Source organism: Aureococcus anophagefferens, assembly GCF_000186865.1.
Source record: "Aureococcus anophagefferens unplaced genomic scaffold AURANscaffold_10, whole genome shotgun sequence".
In the NCBI taxonomy this organism is placed as follows: domain Eukaryota; class Pelagophyceae; order Pelagomonadales; family Pelagomonadaceae; genus Aureococcus; species Aureococcus anophagefferens.
In genome coordinates, this window is record NW_008705570.1 from 1,049,906 (window position 1) to 1,069,529 (window position 19,624).

The window sequence follows — 19,624 nt, forward strand, 5'->3', positions numbered from 1 at the left end:
CCGCCGGCGACGCGGCGCCGCCCCACGCGGCCGCGGCCGCCTCGGCGGCGAAGGAGGATTTCTTCAGCTTCTTGGTCCGACAGTGCCACAGCGGCTCGACTCTGCGCATCCCGGCGCCCCCGGCCCGGAGCAGCGAGGCCAGCAGCTCCGTCCCAGAACGCTGCGAGGACAGCACCACGAATCGCCGGCATGTGCCACGCCCGCGCCGCCACAACAGAGACAGCACGACCCACCGAAGCATCGGTATCATCGCCGACATCAGTGGCTAGACCAACGCCTGGGCCTCTCGACAGCAATTCTCTCGCCACAAACACGCTGGCTCTTGGACCGTCAGGACAGCAACCTCGAGGCGCGGCAGTTCTCGTGCACGATGGGCGGCCGCCACTTTGCGGCGCTCGTGTGCGCGCTCACGTCGGCGTTCCAGCGCCCGCAGGCGCCGCGCGCGCCGCGCCACATCGCTAGGGTTCCGCGCTCGCTCCCACCAACACCGGAGGACGCCGAGGACGAGGTGTCCTGGCGGCGGTCCGTGACGTCGGCGGACTTCGACGACGCGCTCGTCTACCGGCTCTTCCGGCGCCAGTTCGAGATCCTGCTCCCCGGCTTCGTGCCGAAGAAGCAGCTCGCCGTGTCCGCGCGCCGCGGCAAGGCGAGCCTGCGGCGACTGCGGCTGAACGCGACGGCGCTCAACCGCTTGTTCAACCCGCTCGCGGTCGACGAGGGCTTCCCGCTGCAGCTGCTGCGCTGCGTCTGCGACAGCGTGAGCATCGCCTGGACGTCGGTCTTCACGCTGAACCGCGACCCCCTCGAGGTGCGCATCAACAAGGTCGAGTTCGAGTTCGACCAGGGGGCCCGCAAGCCCACAAAGTACCAGCTCGGCGAGGCGAAGCGCGAGTGGGACGCGCTCGCGCCGGCGCCGGCGGCCTTCATGAACGAGTACCCGACCATCGAGGGCGCGCGGTTCCTCGTCGACGAGCTCGTGTGCGTCGCGCGGCGCGTCGAGGCGCCGTTCCCGCGGGGCGGGAATTCGACGGTGCGGCTGACGCTGCGGGGCGTGGACGCGCGGTCCGTGGACAACGCGTCCGCCGTCGTGGACCTGCGGCGCTGCTGGGCGTCCTACAACCCGGCGCCCAACGCCGCGGCGGCGTTCATCGCGAAGCGCGTCGTCGCGCGCGAGGCGCTCGTGGAGATCTGTGTGCAATTCAAATCTTCAACCCGACTTCAATGTGAGCGTATGCGACATTTTCGACGCAATCTCTTCGGCTGTGCTTCGAGAACTCGACGAGAGCAATCGATTCGTCCAAAAGTCAGCCGAATCGACTTCGATTTGACCGAGCTAGAGAATTCTGAAGTTTGGTCAGGACCACCCAAACCAGCGGTCGAATTCCACACAGGTGGAGATCAAGTTCGACGACCGCGACGCGTCCGAGGCCGACCCGGCGGCGACGGCGAGCGCCGCCGCGACGGCCGCCGCGGCGGACGCGACGGCGCCGGAGGTCGCGGAGGACGTGAGCTCGCTGGATTTCGAACGGGGCGACCCGACGGAGAGCGACCTCGACGACTTGTTCCCCCGGGAGGAGACGACGCCGGACCGGCTCTGGCTCCTGCGGCGGCGCCGCGAGGCGGCGGGCGGCGCGGCGAACTGGTCCGTGACGCGCACGTCCGACGACTGGGAGCCGCCGCGCGTCGAGTTCTCGAAGAACTCGGAGGACGACGGCTTCGTGGTCTTGGCGCGCGCGCCGGCGCCGGCCGCGCTGCTCACGGTCGGCTACGACAGCCCGCGCGCGGAGGTCAAGAGCATTCGAGTGGACCTGGACCTGCGGCGCTTCCGGCTGGCTTTAGACAGCGACCTGCTGGGCGACGAGGGCCCCGCGAAGCCCGGCGACGTGAGTCTGGGCGTCTTCGCGCTCTTCGGCGACTCGCGGCCGGCCGCGCTCCGGCCCGCGCCGTCCAAGGTCGGCGCCGTGGGCGACGCGCTCTCCGCCGTGCTCAACCGCATCGTCCGCCCCGCGGCCGCTTTGCTCGTGCTCGCCTGGGGCGCGCGGCTCATCTAGCAGTTAGTACGCGGGCCCTTGTCGTCCGGGCAGCAGTGGCCGGGGCAGCACAGGCAGCAGTCCGCGGCCGGGGCCGGCGCCTTCCCCGCGTCCTTCCGCCGCGTCGGCGAACTCCTCCGCCGCACGATCTGCCCGGCCTCGCGCAGGCTCGTCTCGCGCTCGACCTCGGCGCGCTCGCCGGCCTCGCGCATGCTCCGGACCGCGGCGACGAGCGACACGGCCTCCTTCGTCCACCGCTCCTGGTCGCCCGTCGGCCACTTGGCGATCGTCGGCGCGAGCGCGACGAAGGCCTCGCGGCTGACGCCGCCGTCCTTGTCGGGCCGGATACGGTCGCGGAGGCTGAAGCCCGCGGCGCGGAGCTCGGAGGCCGTGAGGCCCGGCAGGCCGTCGTAGACGGCGTCGAGGACGACGGCCGTCTGCGACGTCTTCCGTTTTTTCTGCTTCTTGGCTGTGATCTTCGCGTTCCATCGGGAGATGCCCGTGAGGAGGGTGGATCGCTGCTTCGTCTCCGGTGTGCCAGCCTCGGGTGCTCCGGGCGCCTGCGCCACGCGCTCGTCGGCGACGGTGACGGGACTGTCGCCTTTGCTTTGGGTGGGTGCTGGATCCGCGGTCATCGCCGTGGGCTTGGTGACCTGGTAGCTGCTGTGCGGCTGTGAAATGCTGCCCCGACTCGCAGACCTGACGTCAAACGCGCGAGCACTTCAATAATTTGGTCACGACTGCTCCGTCGTGTGCTCCTTCGAGACCTTGAAGCTACGACGTGATGAGCGCTTCGGCGCCGCTTCGCACCGCTCTACTCAAATGAACTAGCCCAATGCGCAGCAGCACGCCGCCCCGGCGGCGCACGCCGCCCGGGTCGCCTCGCAGCGGCGCGGCCGGGAGCCCGCCGGCGACGCCGGAGCGCCCGGTGACCGCCGGCCGCGTCTCGAGCGGCGCGCGCAGCGCCGCGGACTTCTCGCCGCGCCACAGCAGCGGCGACAGGGCCTGGGAGCGGGCGCTGCACCGGCGCATCGAGGCGCTCGAGCTGCAGCTCCAGGCGGAGATCGCCGCGAACCGCGACCTGCGGAGCGGCGGCGCGGTCGCGGCGCCGCCGGCGCCGGCGCGCGACCGCGCGGCGCGCGCGAGCATCCAGCAGGAGCGCGCGACGTGGCGGCGCGAGCGCTACCAGCTCGAGCGCCAGCTGCACAGCGCGCGCGCCGCCGCCGCGGATCTGGCGACGCACCTGCACGACCGCGGCCGCGGCACGCGCGAGGACGACGCCGCCGCGGCGCCGCGGGCGACGCCGCCCAAGGCCGCGCCGCCCAAGGCCGCGCCGCCCAAGGCCACGCCGCCCAAGGGCGCCTTCGACGCGCGCGGCGCGGCGGCGCTCGTCGGCCAGGCCCTCGAGGCGCTCGGCGGGGCCGCCGCAGCTCCGCGGCCGTCGCCGAAGAAGTCTCCCCGAGCGACGCCGGAGAAGGCCGACGACGCGGGGCTCCTCGACGAGGTCCGCGCCGACGCGACGGCCGACGAGGCGCGGCTCCTCGCGCAGGTCGCGGCGGCCGAGCGCGAGAACCGCGAGGGCGCGGACAGGCTCGAGCGCGCGCTCGATCGGCTCGCGGCGGCGGAGCGGACCGCCGTCGCGACGGCGCGCGACGCGGACGCGCTCGCGGCGGCCGACGGCCGCGTCCGCGCGCACGCGCGGCGCTGCCGGGCGTCCTGGCGCGCCGTCTTCCCCGGCGCGTTTCCCCGCGTCGACGCGGCGGCCGCGGCGGGCGACGCGGACGCGGCGCCGCCTCCCTTGGAGCCGCCGCCTCCGAGCGACGACGCGCTCCGCTGCGCGACGCTCGCGGCGCGCGTGCTCCGCGAGCGGCGGCGCGCCGGCGAGGCCAAGGCCGTCGCGCGGCGCTTCAGCGCGTGGCGCTACGGCGGCCGGGCGCCGCCGAAGGACGCCGGCGGCGCCCGCGTCGCCGCGCTCCGAAGTGCGCTCGCCGCCCGCCGGCGCGTCCACGCGCTCGCCGCCGCGCGCGCTTTCTGGCGCTGGCGGCGCCTGCCGCGCGCGCGGCGGAGACCGTCGGTCCTGGACGCGCTCCTGCCCGCGGCGGCCGGGAGCGGCGCGAAGGAGCAGGCCCTCGCCGCGGCGGCGGAGTTCTTCGGCGGCGGACAGCGGGGCCGGCGCTCCGAGGCGGCGCGGTCCGAGGACTTTTTCGGCGCGGGCGGCGGCGGCGCCTTCGCGGCCGGGCGGCGGGGCTCCATCTCGGACGTGATTTCGGCCCAGCCCGCGTTCCGAGGCGGCGGCGAGGCCTTTGACGCGCTCCGGGGACGCCTCGACGCCGCCGCCGACGACTTCTTCGCCCTCGAGGACGCCGACGGGCCCGCCAGGGCCGCGGCCTTCCTCGCGAGCGCCGCGCCGGAGGGCCCGGACGTCGAAACCGACGACCTTCGGGCCTCGATCCGCGAGCTCGAGGGCGCGCTGGCGGAGCGGGACCGCGACCTCGCGGCGGCCGCCCGCGACCTCGATCGTGCGCGAGCTCGCCGGGAGACGCGCACCGTGGCCGTCGGCGCGTTCGCGGCGACGGCGTCGCGTTCCGCGGCGACGGACGCGCCGGTCACCGCGGCCTCGATGACCCAGGCGCCGGAGACGCGCGAGAGCGGCGGCGACGCCGTCGCGCCGGGGCGCGCCGACGCCGCGTCGTCCGCCGCGCCGGCGACGCGGGCCGTGGGCGTCGGCGCCGCGGTGCGGACGCGTTCCTGTGGCGTCGACGCGGGCGACCCGCGCGAGAAGAGGTCCGCGGCCGCGACGGCCGCGCCGGACGTCGCCGACGCGGCCTCGGGCGCCGCGGTCGACTTTGCGGACGCGGGTACAGATGCGCCGGCGGCGCGGGCGTTCCGCGACGCGGCCGCGGCCGCGAAACCGCCGACGGCGAGCGCGGCGTCGGACGCGCGGCCGCTGCCGCCGCCGCCGCGGCCGGAGACACGCGACCAGGAAGCCGCGACGGACGCGCCGCGGACGCGGGCCTGCGGTACGGACGCGCCGGCGACGCGGTCGCTCGCGGTCGGCGACGCCGTCGCGACGCGTTCCGTCGGCTCCAGCGCGGCGCCGGCCGCGGCCTCGGTAGCGACGGAGGCCGGCGCGCACTTTCTGGTCCCCGGTGCGCGGATGTCCGTCGCCTGCGAGACGGACGCTTTGGAGACGCGCGACGCGGCCGTCGAAGTGGTTGCTTCATCGAGCTCCATCGCTTTAGACGTGCCCTCAATTCCGGGCGCTCAAGCATCCATCGCTTGCGAGACGGACGCTTTGGAGACACGCGACGCGGCCGTCGAAGTGGTTGCTTCATCGAGCTCCATCGCTTTAGACGTGCCCTCAATTCCTGGCGCTCACGCGTCCGTCGCCGTCGAGACGGACGCTTTGGAGACGCGCGACGCGGCCGTCGAAGTGGTCGCTTCGTCGAGCTCCATCGCTTTAGACGTGCCCTCAATTCCTGGCGCTCAAGCATCCATCGCTTGCGAGACGGACGCTTTGGAGACGCGCGACGCGGCCGTCGAAGTGGTTGCTTCGTCGAGCTCCATCGCTTTAGACGTGCCCTCAATTCCGGGCGCTCACGCGTCCGTCGCCGTCGAGACGGACGCTTTGGAGACGCGCGACGCGGCCGTCGAAGTGGTTGCTTCATCGAGCTCCATCGCTTTAGACGTGCCCTCAATTCCTGGCGCTCAAGCATCCATCGCTTGCGAGACGGACGCTTTGGAGACACGCGACGCCGCCGTCGAAGTGGTCGCTTCGTCGAGCTCCATCGCTTTAGACGTGCCCTCAATTCCGGGCGCTCACGCGTCCGTCGCCGTCGGGACGGACGCTTTGGAGACGCGCGACGCGGCCGTCGAAGTGGTCGCTTCGTCGAGCTCCATCGCTTTAGACGTACCCTCAATTCCTGGCGCTCAAGCATCCATCGCCTGCGAGACGGACGCGCCGGTCACCGCGGCCTCAATGACCCAGGCGCCGGAGACGCGCGACAGCGGCGGCGACGCCGCGCCGGCGCCGACGAGCGCCGACGCCGCGTCGGCCGCCGCGCCGGCGACGCGGTCCACGGGCGTCGACGCGGGCGACCCGCGCGAGAAGAGGTCGGCGGGCACGACCGCGGCGCCCGCCGTCGCCGACGCGGCCTCGGGCACCGCGGTCGCCTCCGCGGATGCCGGCACGGACGCGCCGGCATCGCGGGCGTTCCGCGACGCGGCCGCGTCCGCGAAACCGCCGACGGCGAGCGCGGCGTCGGACGCGCGGCCGCTGCCGCCGCCGCCGCGGCCCGCGACGCGCGACCAGGAAGCCGCGACGGACGCGCCGCGGACGCGGGCCTGCGGCACGGACGCGCCGGCGACGCGGTCGCGCGCCGTCGGCGACGCCGTCGCGACGCGATCCGTCGGTTCCGCGGCGGCGCCGGACACGAGCTCCAGCGCTACTGACGTGCCGTCTATTCCGGGAGCTCACGCGTCCGTCGGTTCCGCGGCGGCGCCGGACACGAGCTCCAGCGCTACTGACGTGCCGTCTATTCCGGGCGCTCACGCGTCCGTCGGTTCCGCGGCGGCGCCGGAGACGAGCTCCATCGCTACTGACGTGCCCTCAATTCCTGGCGCTCACGCGTCCATCGCCGTCGAGACGGACGCCTTGGAGACGCGCGACGCGGCCGTCGACGCGGCGCCGGCGACGCTGACCGTGGCGACGGGCGCGGATCACGCCCCGTCGGCCAGCCGCGGCGTCGGCACGGACGCGCCGACGGACGCGCCGCCGGCCGAGGCTGCTGTTGTGGCGCGGGGCGCGCCCGCCGCGACGACCCAGGTGGTTGCGACGGCGTCCGTCGAAACGAACACGGAGCCGCCGCGGACTTCTTCCGCGGCCAAGGACCCGCCCTCGACGACGGCCGCGGCGACGTCGACGGACCCGCCCTCGACGACGGCCACGACCTCCACGTCGACGGATCCGCCGTCGACGGCCGCCGCGGCGAGTACGGCCGCGCCGTCGACGGCCACCGCGGCGACGTCGACGGACGACGAGGCCGCCGTCGAGGCCGCCGTCGCGGCGACGCCGCCGCCGCGGCGCCGGTCGTCCGTCGTCGCGTCCGTGCCCAAGATCTACGAGGTCATGATCGCCACGGGCCTGCGGCGGCACGACGTCGCGCACCTCATGGTCCACGGCGGCGCGGCCGAGGACCTCGACGACGCCGCGGCGCGCCTCGACCTCTCGTCGCCGCCGGGCGACGACGAGCCGGCGACGCCGGTCGACGCCGCGCTGGACCCGTCGACGCCCGCGGTCGTGGTCGACTCGTCGCCGGTGACTCCTCGCGCGGCGCCGCGGCTCTTCGCGGAGGTCGACGACGAGCCCGCGGTCGCGCGGGACGCCTCCTCGCCGGCGGTCGCGCGGGACGCCTCCTCGCCGGCGGTCGCGCGGGACGCCTCCTCGCCGGCGGTCGCGCGGGACGCCTCCTCGCCGGCGGCCGCGCCGGCGACGCCGGCGCCCGCGACGCCGCCGCGGCCCTCGTCGTCGGTCCAGGCGTCGCCGCAGACCGTGTCCATCGCCGTCGGCGACGTGCTGGGCATGTTGGACGAGCCGCGCGCGCGGGCCCTGGCGGCGCCATGGCCGCGGCGCTCCGGCGCGCGGTCGCGCGGCGCGGCGGCGCCGCGTTCCGGCGCTGGCGGCGCGCGGCCGCCGCGCCGGACCGCCGGTGCGCGTCGGCCCGGCGGCTCCTCGCGCGCTGGGTCGCGCGGCGCGAGGCCGCGGCGTTCGCGACGTGGCGCCGCGCGGCCGCGCAGGAGGCCGTCGACCAGCGCTGGGTCGGCGTGCGGGCGCTGACGGCGTGCGGCGCCGCGCTCCTGGACGCCGCGGCAGGCCGCGGGAGCCTGGGCGTCGCCTTCTTCCGCTGGCTCGCCGCGTCGCGGAAAGCGGCGGCCGCCGCGACGCTCGCGGGCGCCGCCGGCGACGCGGCGGACGCGCGGCGGAACCTCGCCGCGCGGCGGCTCGCGGCGACGTTGAAGCGGCGACGACGTGCCATCGTCGCCGCGCGCTTCGGCGGCTGGGCGACCGCCGCGCGCGCGGCGGCGACGCGCGAGGCGCTCGCCGTCGTCGCCGCGGGCCGCGCGCTCGCGCGCCGGCGCCGCGGGACGCTCGCCGCGGCCCTCGGGACCTGGCGCGGCGCCGTTTCGACGGCGCGGAGCGACGACGCGCGCCGGTCCGAGGTCCGCGCGTGCGTCTCCTGCGCCGGGTTCGTCGCCGCCTACCGAGCGGCGGCCGGCCGCGCGCTGTCGCGGCGCTTCCGCGCGTGGCGCGACGCGGCGGGCCGGCGGCGCCGCGACGCGCGGGTCCTGGCGCGCGTCGTCGCCAGATGGCCGCGGCCGAAGCTCGCGGGCGCGTTCTCGCGCGGCTCTTCCGGCGCCGGGACTTGCGGTCGGCGCGGTCCGCGCTCCTCGCGCTGCGGCTCGCCGTCGTCGAGGCGCGGCGCCGGGAGCACGGCGCGCGCCGCGTCGGCGGGCTGCTCGCGCGGCGCGACCGCGATCGGTCGCGCCGCGCGTTTCCGCGCCTCCGCGCGGCGGGGACGCTCGCGGCGGCGCGGACCGGCGAGCTCCGGCGCGCGGCGCGCGCGCTCCTGAACCGGAAGCGGCGGCGCCACCTGTTCGTCGCCTTTTCCGCGTGGTGGGTCCGCGCGCGGCGGGAGCGCGCGGGCGAACGGCGGCGCGCCGACGCGGACGCGGGCCGCGCGCGCGCGCTGCGGCGCTGGCGCAACGCCATGTGTCGCGGCGCCGAGGCGCGCGCGTTCTCGTCCTGGGCGCGGGCCGCCGCGTCCCTGCGCGAGCGCGAGGCGCTCGCGGCGAGCCGCGGGGCCGCGGCGGCGCGCGTCGTCCGGTCCTGGCGGCGCCGCGGCGCCGCGGCCGCGTTCCGGACCTGGGCATCGCGCGCGTCCGACGCGGCGCCGCTGGCGCGCGCCGTCGTCGCCGCGCGCCGCCGCGCGGCCGCCACGTCGCTCTGCCGCGCGTTCGGAAGGTTGCGGACCTACGCGGAAGTGAACGCCTTCGTCGGCGCCGCGAGCCGCGGCGAGGCGGCAAGGCTGACGGGGCGCGTCCTCCGTGGCTCGGAGCGGGCGATCCTCGCGTCGCGCTTCCGCGCCTGGGCGAGCGGCGCCGGCGCGGCGCGGCATCGCGGCGAGCGCGCGGTCTCCGGGCTGGCGACGGTCCTGCGGCGGCGGCGGCGCGCGGGCCTCGCGGGCGGCTTCGCCGCGCTCCGCGGCCGCGCGGCCGCGGCGCGGGCCGCGTCGGGCGCCCTGGCGCCCGTCGCCGCGCTCGCGCGGCGCCTCGCCGCGTCCCGCGCGCTGGCCGTCTGGCGGCGGAGGACGGTCGCGGCGAAGCGGCGCGAAGGTCGGGGCCGCCGGGCCGCGGAGGCGCTGTCCTGGGCGCTCGGCCGGCGCTACCGCAGGACGCTCGCCGGCGGCTTCCACGCGTGGCGCGCGGCCGCGGCGGCCGCGACGCTCGCGGCGTCGGCGTCGCTCCTCGCGGCCGAGCGCCTCGACCGGTCCCGCGACGTCGTCGCGTTCGCGAAGGCGTCGGCGGCGCGGCTCTTCGACGCCTTCGCGGCCGGCGCGCGGCGGCGGACGCTCGCGACGCGGCTGCGGCGCTGGCGCGCGGCCGCCGCCGACGTCGCCGCGAGCGCCGCGCTTCGAAGCCTCGCGCTCGCGAGCGGCGGGCGCCGGCGCCGGCGCGCGTCTGTAGCCGGAGCGTTCGCGGCCTGGCGCGCGGCGTCCGCCGCCGCGACGCGACGCGACGCGGAGCATCGCGCGCGCTCCGCCGCGGAGACGCACGAACGGGCGCTCGCGGACGTGCTCGCGGAGCACGCGGCGGCGCTCGCGGCCGCGCGCGACGCGCGGGACCGGGCGCTCGCGGACGCGTCGGCCGGCTACGAGGCGGACGCGGCCCAGTTCCGCGACGAGGTCGACGCGCGCGACCGCGCCCACGCCCGGGACGTGGAGGGCCTCCGCGCCGCGTTGGCGCTCGCCGTCGCCGAGCGGGCCGACATGCTCGACGCGGCGTCCGCGGAGCGCGCGGCGGCCCTGGCGTCCGCGGCCGACGGCCACCGGCGTCTGCTGGAAACGGCCGTCGACGGCCACGACGCCGCGTTCGCCGAGGCCGTCGCCGAGCGCGCCGTCGAGATGAGCGCGACGAACGACGTCATGGCGTACGCGGCGCGAAAGCACGACGACGACGTGCGCCACCACCGCGAGGCCCACGCGCGCGACGTCGCGCGGTTTCGGGCCGCGCACGACCACGATCTCGAGCGGTTCCGCGCTGAGCGGGCCAGCGCGGACGCGACGCACGCGGCGGCGCTCCGGGCGCTCGGGGAGGGCTCGCGACGCGCGGGCCTCCGGCGCTTCGGCGCGCTGCGGCGGCGCGGCCGCGTCGCGCACGCCTGGGCGACGTGGCGCGCGTTTTCGGCGACGCGCGCGCGGGCTGTGGGCGCGCTCGACGCGATCCGCGAGGCGTTCGACGCGTCGCTGCGCCGGTCCGCGGCGCGCGCGTTCTCGGCCTGGCGCCGCGCGGCCGAGGCCTGGCGCGCGGAAGCGGACCGGGCGGCGATCCTGCTGGCGATCCGCGACGGCGCGCTGCGGCGCCTGGAGATCGCAGCGCGCGACTGGTCCCGGACGAGCGTCGCCGACGGTTTCCGGCGGCTGCGCGCGGCCGTCGACGCCGCGAGCACCCGCGACGGCCGCGTGCGAAATGCGCTGGCGACCTTCGCTTCCGGGTTCGGCCGCGGCGCGACCGCTCAGACCCGCGAAGCCTTCGCGAAGTGGCGTACACACGTCGCGGCGGCGTCGCGGCGCGTCGCGGCGCGACGGACGGCGGCCGCGGCGTCGCGCGGTCGCTGCGCGCTGCTCCGCCGCGCGCGCCTGGGATCGGGCTTCTCCGCGTGGCGGTCCGCCCTCGAGGCGGACCGCCTCGCCATGTGGGAGGCCGTGGCGGCGCACGCGGCGAAGCGCGCGGCCTACTCGAAGCTCGAAAACGCGCTCCGGTCGTCGCGGCGCCGCGACCTCGGCGTCGCCGTCGAGCGCTGGCGCGGCGAGGTCCGCGCGAAGAAGGCGCTGACGCGGCTCCAGCGGAGCGCCGCGAGCCGCCTCGTCTACAACTACCGGCGCCGCGCCAAGGCCGCGGCGGCGCGCCGCTTCCTCGCCTGGAAGCGCGACGTCGCCGAGGTCGGCGCGCTGGCGAAGCTCCGCCGCAAGGCCGCGCGGCGCCTCCGCGTCTTCCTCAAGACGCTGGAGGCCTCGGGCCCCACGGACTTTGCCGTACTCCGGGCCTTTGAGCGGTGGCGCCGAGCGGCGTTCGACTCCGGCGCGCTCGAAGCGTTCGAGGCCGCGAAGCTCGCGCGCGCCGTCGGGGCGCTGCGGGTCGTCGCGGCGGCGGAGCGGCGCGCGGCGCTCGCCGCGGGCTTCGGCCGCCTCGCGGCGGCGCGCGACGCGGGCCGGCGGCGCGACGCGGGCGCGGGCCGGCTCGCGCGGCGCGCCGCGCGGCGGCGGCGGCGGCTCGCGTTCGGCCGCTGGGCCGCCGGCGCCGCCGCGGGCCGCGCCGCGGCGGCCGCGGCGGCGCGCGTCGCGGCCGCGCGCGCCGACGACGGCGTCGCGGCGTCGCGCGTCGCCGCCGCGCGCGTCGCCGCCGCGCTCTGGAGCGGCCGCGGGCGCACGGCGTCCGCGGTCTTCTTCTCGCGGTGGCGGCGCGCGGCGACGGCGACGGCGCTGGCGCGGGCGCGCCGCGCGGGCGCGGCCTGGCGCGTCGCGAGCCACGCGAAGCGCGCGCGCGTCGCGGCCGCGTTCCGGGCCTGGGCCGCGCGCGCGCGCCTCGACGTCGCCCGCGGGGACGCCGCGGCGGCGGTCCTCGACGCCGCGGCCGCCGCGCGGCTCGGCGCGGCCTGGGTCCGCTGGCGGCGAACCGTCGACCGCGGCGCGGCGACGGTCGCCGCTCTGGTCCGCTTCGAGCGCGACGCGGGGCGCTGGCGCCGCGCGCAGCTCGGCGCCGCGTTCCGGTCCTGGCTCTGCCTGGCCGCCGTCCGGCGCGCCGTCGGCGCGCGCCGGGGCCTCGCGGCGGCGGCGGCCGCGGGCGCGCTCCGCCGCGGCGTCCTCCGGGGCGCGCAGGCGGCCCTGCGCCGCGGCTTCGCGGCCTGGCGCGCGCGCCGCGACCGCCGCGACGACGCCGCGCGCGTCCTGCGGCGCGTCGGCGCGGGCTGCCGGTCGCGGAACCGCGCGGCGCTGGCGGCGGGCCTGCGGCGCTGGCGCTACGCGCTCCACCGCACGAAGCTCGTCGACGCCGCGGGGAAGATGCGGCGCCTCGCCGCGGCGAAACAGTTCGGTTTGATCGTTTCGAAGCGACTGGTCGCGCGGCGGTTCCGCGCGTTCCGCCGCTGGGCGCGGCGGACCGCGGCGCTCCGCGGCTTCGCGACGTGCGTTTCCAAGGTCGCGGCGCGCGCGGCGCGCGGCGCCTTCCGGCGCTGGGCGCTGCGCGCGACGCGGTCGGCGCTCGCCGAGGGCCGCGCGCGCCGCGGCGCGGCGCTCGCGCGCGCCGCGCTGAAGCGGGCCGCGGCGCGCGTCGCGACGAAGGCCTTCCTCCGCTGGTGGGCCGCGGCCTGCGTCGACGGCCTCCGCGCGGCGTCGCTGCGAGCGCTGGAGACGCGCGCGGCGCGGCGCCGGCTCCGTCGGTCCTTCCGGAGCCTCGCGCGCCGCGCGGGCGACGCCGCGCGCTGCGCGGCCGCCGTGGCCGCGCTCGAGCGCGTCGCGGCGCGCGTCGCGACGTCCGCCGCGCGCCGCGGCTTCGCCGCGTGGCGCGCGCGCGCGGCGGCGCGGACGGCGACGGCGACGGAGGCGCGGAGTCGGCTCTTGGCGTCCGCGCGGCGCGTCCGCCGCGTCGCGCTCCGCCGCGCGTTCGCGCGATGGAACGCGCACGCGCGCCGCGTCGCCGCCGCGGAGGCCGCATTCCGCAAGAGCGACCGGCGGCGGCGGCTCCGGGCCGCGGGCCGCGCTTTCCGCGCCTGGGTGAACGCGCCGGCGTCGGACTCCGAGGACTTTGAGTACGCGAACGCCTTCTTCCGGCGGGCCGTGTCCCGGGCCGAGCTCGGCGGCGACGACACGCTGCGCCTCGCGCTGACCACGGTCGTGCTACGCGCGGGCGACCTCGAGGTCGGCGGCGCGCCGCGCCGCGCTGCGCTCGCGGCGGCGACGCTCGACGACGACGGCGTCTACCTGGGCCCGGCCCTGCGCTGCTTCGAGGGCGACCGCGTCGTCCTGGAGGCGCCGCTCTTCGGCGACGACGCCGGCGCGCGCGCCGTGTCCGCGACGGAGTTCCAGGTCGGCCACCGCGAGGTCTTCGGCGCGGCGTCCGAAACGGACCGCGACGGCTGGCTCGACGCGCTGGCCAAGTGCCTGGCGCACCACAGAGCCCTGCTGGCGAAGCTCCACCGCGACGCGCGCCACGAGCGGCCGCGGTCGCGGCTCGAGCGGTCGCGGCGGCGCGCGGGCCGCGCGCCCGACGATTTGGACTGGCTGAAGACGCACGCGGAGCTCCTCACCGAGGGGCTCGGCGAGGACCCGGCGCTGCTGGCGGCGCTGCGCGAGGAGCTCGCGGGCGCGTCGGAGGCGTCCGTCGCGGACAAGGTCCACGCCGTCGAGCGCGGCGCGTCGGAGCTGCGCGGGTCGTTGGAGAACGTCGAGCTCTGCCGCGGCGCGCTCCACAAGCGCGGCGGCATGCTCAAGACGGGCAAGAAGATCTTCCACCGCCACGCGTGGAAGGAGAAGACCTTTGTCTTGCGGGCGCGCGCCTTCGACGACCGCAACGTCTACGTGGGGCCCGTGCTCGAGTTCTCGTGCGCGGGCGAGGACTCGGGCCGCTACGCGCTCGACGGCTGCGGCGTCCGTGGCTTCGAGAAGCCCGCGACGATCTGGGCGGGCTCGGAGCCGCGCGACGCGTTCCGCTTCGATGTCGTGGAGCGGTCCGGCGCGATCAAGTCGCTCTACGCGCCGACGGCGGCGGACCGGGACCGCTGGCTGGGAGCGGTAGGGGAAGCTTTGAGCGGCCACCACGTCGTCGCCGCGCGGCTCGCGGTGCTCGACCCCGCGGGGCAGGAGGCGCGGGACGCGGCCGTCGAGGCGCTGCGGCGCGAGGCCGACGACGCGCCCCTGGGCTTCGCGGCGGCGGACGAGCTCGCCAAGGGCATCGCGGACGTCGAGCGCGACGTCGACAACACGGATTTCCTGCGGACGGGCCTCTGCGGCGTCGTCATCCACGGCGGCTTCTTAATTCACAAGCGGAAGAAGCGGCGCTACTTCAAGGTGCGCGCCGTCGCCTTCGACGACGCGGGCGCCTACGTCGGGCCGCGGCTCGAGTACGCGGTCGAGGAGGACGACGACGTCGTCCTGGGGACGTACCTCTTGGACGGCGCGCGCGTCGAGGCGGGCGAGGGCTCGGGCTTCGACCTGCGCTACGACCACGGGACCGTCGCCTTGGTCGCGGCGTCCGCCGAGGACCGGAGCGAGTGGCTGCTCGCGCTCGAGGAGGCGCTGAGCCAGCACCACGACATCGTCGAAGCGTTACGGCGGCGGAGCGGGCCGGCGCCGCGCGGCCGGTCGCCCGCGACGCCGCGGCGGTCGCCGAAGCCGCTCGCGGAGCCCGCGAGCCCGCCGGACTCGCCGGCGCTCTTCCGCTTCGGCGTCGGCCGCCCCGCGGACGAGTTCCAGTGCGAGTTCCAGTGTGGAAATCAACCACTGGTTTGGGACGTCCCCACCAAACTTCAGAACTCTCTATCTCGATCAAATCGACGTCGATTCGGCTGATTTTTGGACGAATCGATTGCTCTCGTCGAGTTCTCGAAGCACAGCGGAAGAGTACGGCGCAATCCGTTCAATTACGCGCACATTGAAGTCGGGTTGAATATTTGATTTCCACGCAGGCGAGTTCTGCGAGTTCCGGGGCTCGTACGAGACCGTCGCGTTCCACGAGCGGTCCTGCCCCGTCGCGAGCGCCGACGCGCTCGCCGCCGACGTCTGCGCCGTCGAGGACCGCGGCGACGAGGCCGCGCGGCGGCGCCTCGCGGGCGCGGTATCGCGGCGCGGCCCGCTGTCCGTCGCCGACGGCGGCACGTGGCGCCGCGCGGCGTGCTCGCTGGCGGCGGCGACGTTCACCGCCGCGGGCGACTACGCCGGGCCCGCGCTCCTCGAGGAGTGCGGCGGCCGCGTCGTCGCGACGCCGCTCGCGGACCGCGTCGCGCGGCCCTGCGACCCGAGCGGCTGGGATCTGGAGCCCGCCGCGGGCGGCGACCCGCGGTCCTACGCGGCCGCGGACCGCGAGGACCGCGACGCCTGGACGGCGGCCATCGGCGACGCCCTCGCGGGCCACGGCCGCGTCCTCGCGGCGCTGGGCCGCGGCCGCGCGCCGAAGACGCCGCTGACCCACGACGATGCGATCCGCCGCGCGCTCGAGGCCGCGGAGCACCGCTACGCGAAGACGGAGCCCAACAAGAAGTACGGGCCCCGGCTCTACTCGCCCTTCCAGGACCCGAGGGAGTTCCTGTAAGTAAGACCTATGACTGTTTCGCTTCATCTCTCATCCTTCGACATGGCACCGAGCATGCTGCCTTGAGTAGGCGCAGGAACTCAGGCGCCGTCCACGTGGCGGAGAAGGCGGGCCTCGATGGATCGGGCGTCGCGCAGATCTGCGGGGCCAAAGGGGCGGCTTGCCTCCACACTAACGCACTTGTGCCGCTTCCTTGTCCCGGGTAAACTTCGCAGGGGCTCCAGGGTGAGCGCAGTGCTGCTGGCGAGCTGCGCGCGGATCAGTTCGAGCGCGCCCGTGGCGCCGGACTCGTCTCCGCCGCCGCGCTCCCGGCGGACCGCGCGCACGGCCCGCGTCAACGCCGCGGGCGGCCGGGCGCGACGCCTCGTGGCGCTCGCCGCGGCCGCGAGGAGCGGCTCGACGAGCGCCGCGCGGCGGCCGTAGACCGCGAGCTCGAGCGGCGTCAAGCCGAGCATCGACGTATCATCCCACTTCCTGCCGCCATTGACGGGAGAGACGACGAGCGCGGGCGACGCTCCCGCGTCGAGGATCCTTCGGAGGACCGGGAGACTCGACGCGCCGTCCTCGCGCCGCGGCGCGACGCTCCCGTAGTTCGCGACGTCGCATTCGTCGTCGTCGCCCGGCAGCGCGGTCCAGGCGAAGACCTGGTCGTAGCATTCCAAAGGCCGCAGACTGTCGGCGCCGCCGCATTCGTCGGCGACGAACTCGAAGCCTCCGATCGCCGCGTAGTGCAGCGGCGTCAGGCCCTTGGCGTCGCGCGCGTCGCAGGCCTCGGCGGCGCGCGCGCCCTCGGCCGAGAGGAGCGCGTCGGCGGCGCGCGCGTCGTCGAGGAGCGCGGCCGCGTGGAGCGGGCCGAAGCCCGGGGCGCCGTCCGGCCGGCGCGGCGCGTCGGGCGCGACGCCGGTCGCGCACCAGTCGCGGGCCAGGAGCTCGCGCAGGCAGTCGTGGTGACCGAGGAGCGTCGCGAGCATCGCGAGCCGCGGGCCCGGCCCCGGCGACGCGAGTTCCGCGGCGGCCGCGGCGGCGCGGCGGCGCTTCGGCGGCGGCGCTTCGACGACCGCGGACGGGCCCGCCCGCTCGGGCGGCGGTCGGACGGGCCCGGCGCGGAGGCCCGCGTCGAGCAGCGTGCGGAGGACGGCAACGTCGCCGCCGACGACCGCCGCGACGAGCAGCCGAGTCGGGCCGTCGAGGCGCCGCGGATCGTACCACGTGGCCGCGCGGCGGTCCGGCGCGGCCGCCGCGAGAGGATCGTGCCAGGCGCCCGCGTCTTGCGGCGATAGAGGACGGTCCCACCCGGCTCTCGTTCCGACGTCGAGCTTCGCGACGACGGCCGCCTGGCCCCGAGCGGCGGCGACGACGAGCGCGGCCGCGCGTGCCTCGGGCGCGCGGGCGACCATGGTCTCGACGACGTCGCCAAAGCCGCGCGCGGCCGCGAGCTCCGCCGCCGAGAGCCGGCTCTCGTCGATCTTTTTCGAGATACGCCACTTTTGGTTGGCAAAGCTCGCGTCCTCACACCGCGCGAGAAGCGCGGCGGCGCAGGTCTCGTGGCCGTTGGCGAGCGCGAGGCGAAGAGGATCCGCGGAGATGATCGCGTCCCGTGATGGTTCGGTCGGCTTTCCCCAAGCGTCGCCGCTGCGAAGCGCCCATGCTCCATTGGCGTCCGCGCGCGCGCCGAAATCGAGGAGCAGCTCGACCGCCGAGAGGTTCCCGTCCGCCGCGGCCCAAAAGAGCGCCGTGTTGGACTCAAAAAAACGGTACCCGCAATCTGATTCCTGGACCGCGACCTTGCGATCGACTTTGGCCCCGTGTTCCAGAAGGACGCGGGCTGCGGCCAGGTGATCGTGTACGATCGCGAGCATGAGGGGCGTCGCCGGCACGTCGCGGCTCGCCGAGATGGTATCGCGCGCCTCGCGCCAGCGCCCGTCGTCCGCGCGCAGCAGCAAGCCGCAGATTTGCGCCGCGCCCGCGGCCGCGGCCGCGTGGAGCGCCGACTCCCGGGAGTACCACCTTCGGAACGGCCTCGGAAGCTCGAGCGCCGCGGGCTCGTGTTCCAAGCAGAACTCGACGATCTGCTGCGCGAAGGCCAGCGTGACACTCGTAGAAGAGGCCAGCTCTAAAGCCGTGTCGAGCGCGTCGCGAGCCTCATAGAAGAAGCGATGGCCTTCCTCGGCCGCGGATTCCGCGCGCGCCGCGCGCTCGCGATGCTGCGCGCGGAGGAGCGCCGCGGCCGACGACCACTTCTCGTGTCGGACGGCGAGCTCGAGCGGCTGATAGTAGCGGTCCTTGCCCGCGTACGGATCGCTTTGGCTGCGCTCCCCGAACAGGAACCCTCTGCCGCGCTCCGGGTTGTCGGCCAGGAGATGGCCCGAGGGCGCGTCGGGCCGCGCGCCGTGCTCGAGGAGCGCCTCGAGGATCGCCGGAGCGTCCGCGCGGTGTGCGACGGCGAGGACCGTGGGGTAGGCGAGGTCGGAGGACCGGTGCAGATTCGGATCCGCGCCGGCCTCGAGCAGCGCCTTCACAATGGCCTCGGCGGCGTCGTCGTCGCCGTCGTCGTCCGAGTCGCCGTCGCGCGGGAGGAGCGCCCGTATCAGGGGCGTCGAGCCGTCGCCCGAGGACGCCTTGTCGAGGTTCGCGAAGCGCTGCGCCGCGAGGAGCGCCTCGACGGCGCCGACGCGCTTGAGCGCCGCGGCCCGCAGGAGTGGCGTGTCGCCGTCGTCGTCCTCGACGTCGAGATCGCAGAGGCCGGACTGGAGGAGGAGTTCGACGGTCGGCGCCTCGCCGGGGACGTCGTCGGCGGCGACCGCGGCCGCGAGCGCGCTCTCGACGCGCTCCGTGTCCTGGTTCCAGTGGAGGCCGTTGACGTCGTCGCTCGAGAGCGGCGCCGCCGCATCGAGGATCGCCCGCAGCTTGCGCTCGCAGCCGGACGTCGCCGCGGCGAAGAGCGGCGGCACGCCCTCGTCGTCGCGGCCGCGCGGGTCCGCTCCCGCGTCGAGGAGCGCCCGGACGACTTCGGCGCTCGCGCCCTCCTGGACGGCCGTGACGAGCACGGCGTCGCCGTGGCGTCGCCCGGGCTCGCGCGCGTCGTAGAAGCCGGCGCCCTCCGCTCCGTCGCCGCGCCACGCGAGGCGCGCGAGGAAGGCGGCGGTCAGGTCGACGTCGAGCAAGACGGCGCGCGACGCGAACGCGGTCGTCGGTATCGGCGCGCCGCGCTCGAGCAGCGCCGCGAGGGCCTCCACCGCGAGGTCGTGGCGGCGCGCGACGCGCGCGACGACCGCGGCGACCGCGGCGCGGCGCGCGGCGTCGTCGTAGCGGTCGTAGAGGACCGCGACGACCGCCGCCGAGCCGGCGCTCGCGAGCGCGTCGCGGCCGGCGCCGTCGCGCGCGCCGACCGCGGCGCCGAGGCGGAGGAGCTGCGCGACGTTGTCCGCGGCGCCCGCGCGCGCCGCCGCGATGAGCGCCGTCGCGCCGTCGCTCTCGCGCCGCTCGGCGACGAGCCGCGGCGTCCGCAGCGCCTCCGCGCGCAGCTTCCGCGGCGTCTCCGGCGCCGTCGACCGCGCGAGCGTCACGAAGTCCTCCGCGCCCGCGCGGAACGCGCGGCGCCGCGACACCGCGTCGCCCGCGCAGCGCTCGACCGCCGCGCGGAGCGCGCCGCAGACCGCGTAGCCGGCCCGCGGGATCTCGCTCCGGCACACCGGGCACGTGCCGTGGTCCTTCGTCCACGACAGGAGGCAGCGCTCGTCGAACGCGTGGCCGCAGGGAGTCACCACGGGCGCGAGCAACACATCCTGGCAGATCGCGCACGTCCACTCCGCCGCGACGTCCGGTTCATCGTCGCTCATCGATGCGGCGCCTCCTGCCGCTGCTGATGCTACAGCTGCTGCCGCGCAGGCTCGTCTCCTTGCAACCGCGGCACGGCGCGCGAGTTTAAAGAGCTTGCCACATGCCACCACGACACCGTCGATGCTCCTTGTCGTAAATATCGACGTTGAACTGATCTCCGAATCGCGGACGAG

The 19,624-nt window shown here is 76.8% G+C and overlaps 2 protein-coding genes across 2 annotated transcripts; one reads left to right on the plus strand and one right to left on the minus strand.

The window, feature by feature from the left end:
- Window positions 1–370: 370 nt before the first annotated feature.
- On the plus strand, window positions 371–14,872 carry AURANDRAFT_64493 (hypothetical protein; the record flags this gene model as incomplete). The annotated part of the gene is made up of 7 exons (XM_009039032.1): window positions 371–1,192; window positions 1,392–1,997; window positions 2,953–4,452; window positions 6,856–7,347; window positions 7,827–8,372; window positions 8,504–14,806; window positions 14,834–14,872. 7 exons carry the CDS (start codon window positions 371–373, stop codon window positions 14,870–14,872), a joined length of 10,308 nt encoding a protein of 3,435 aa, XP_009037280.1.
- Window positions 14,873–15,574: 702 nt separating this feature from the next.
- Window positions 15,575–19,450, minus strand: AURANDRAFT_64494 (hypothetical protein; the record flags this gene model as incomplete). The annotated part of the gene is made up of 3 exons (XM_009039139.1): window positions 15,575–15,618; window positions 15,820–17,077; window positions 17,459–19,450. 3 exons carry the CDS (start codon window positions 19,448–19,450, stop codon window positions 15,575–15,577), a joined length of 3,294 nt encoding a protein of 1,097 aa, XP_009037387.1.
- Between the last annotated feature and the right edge of the window lie 174 nt (window positions 19,451–19,624).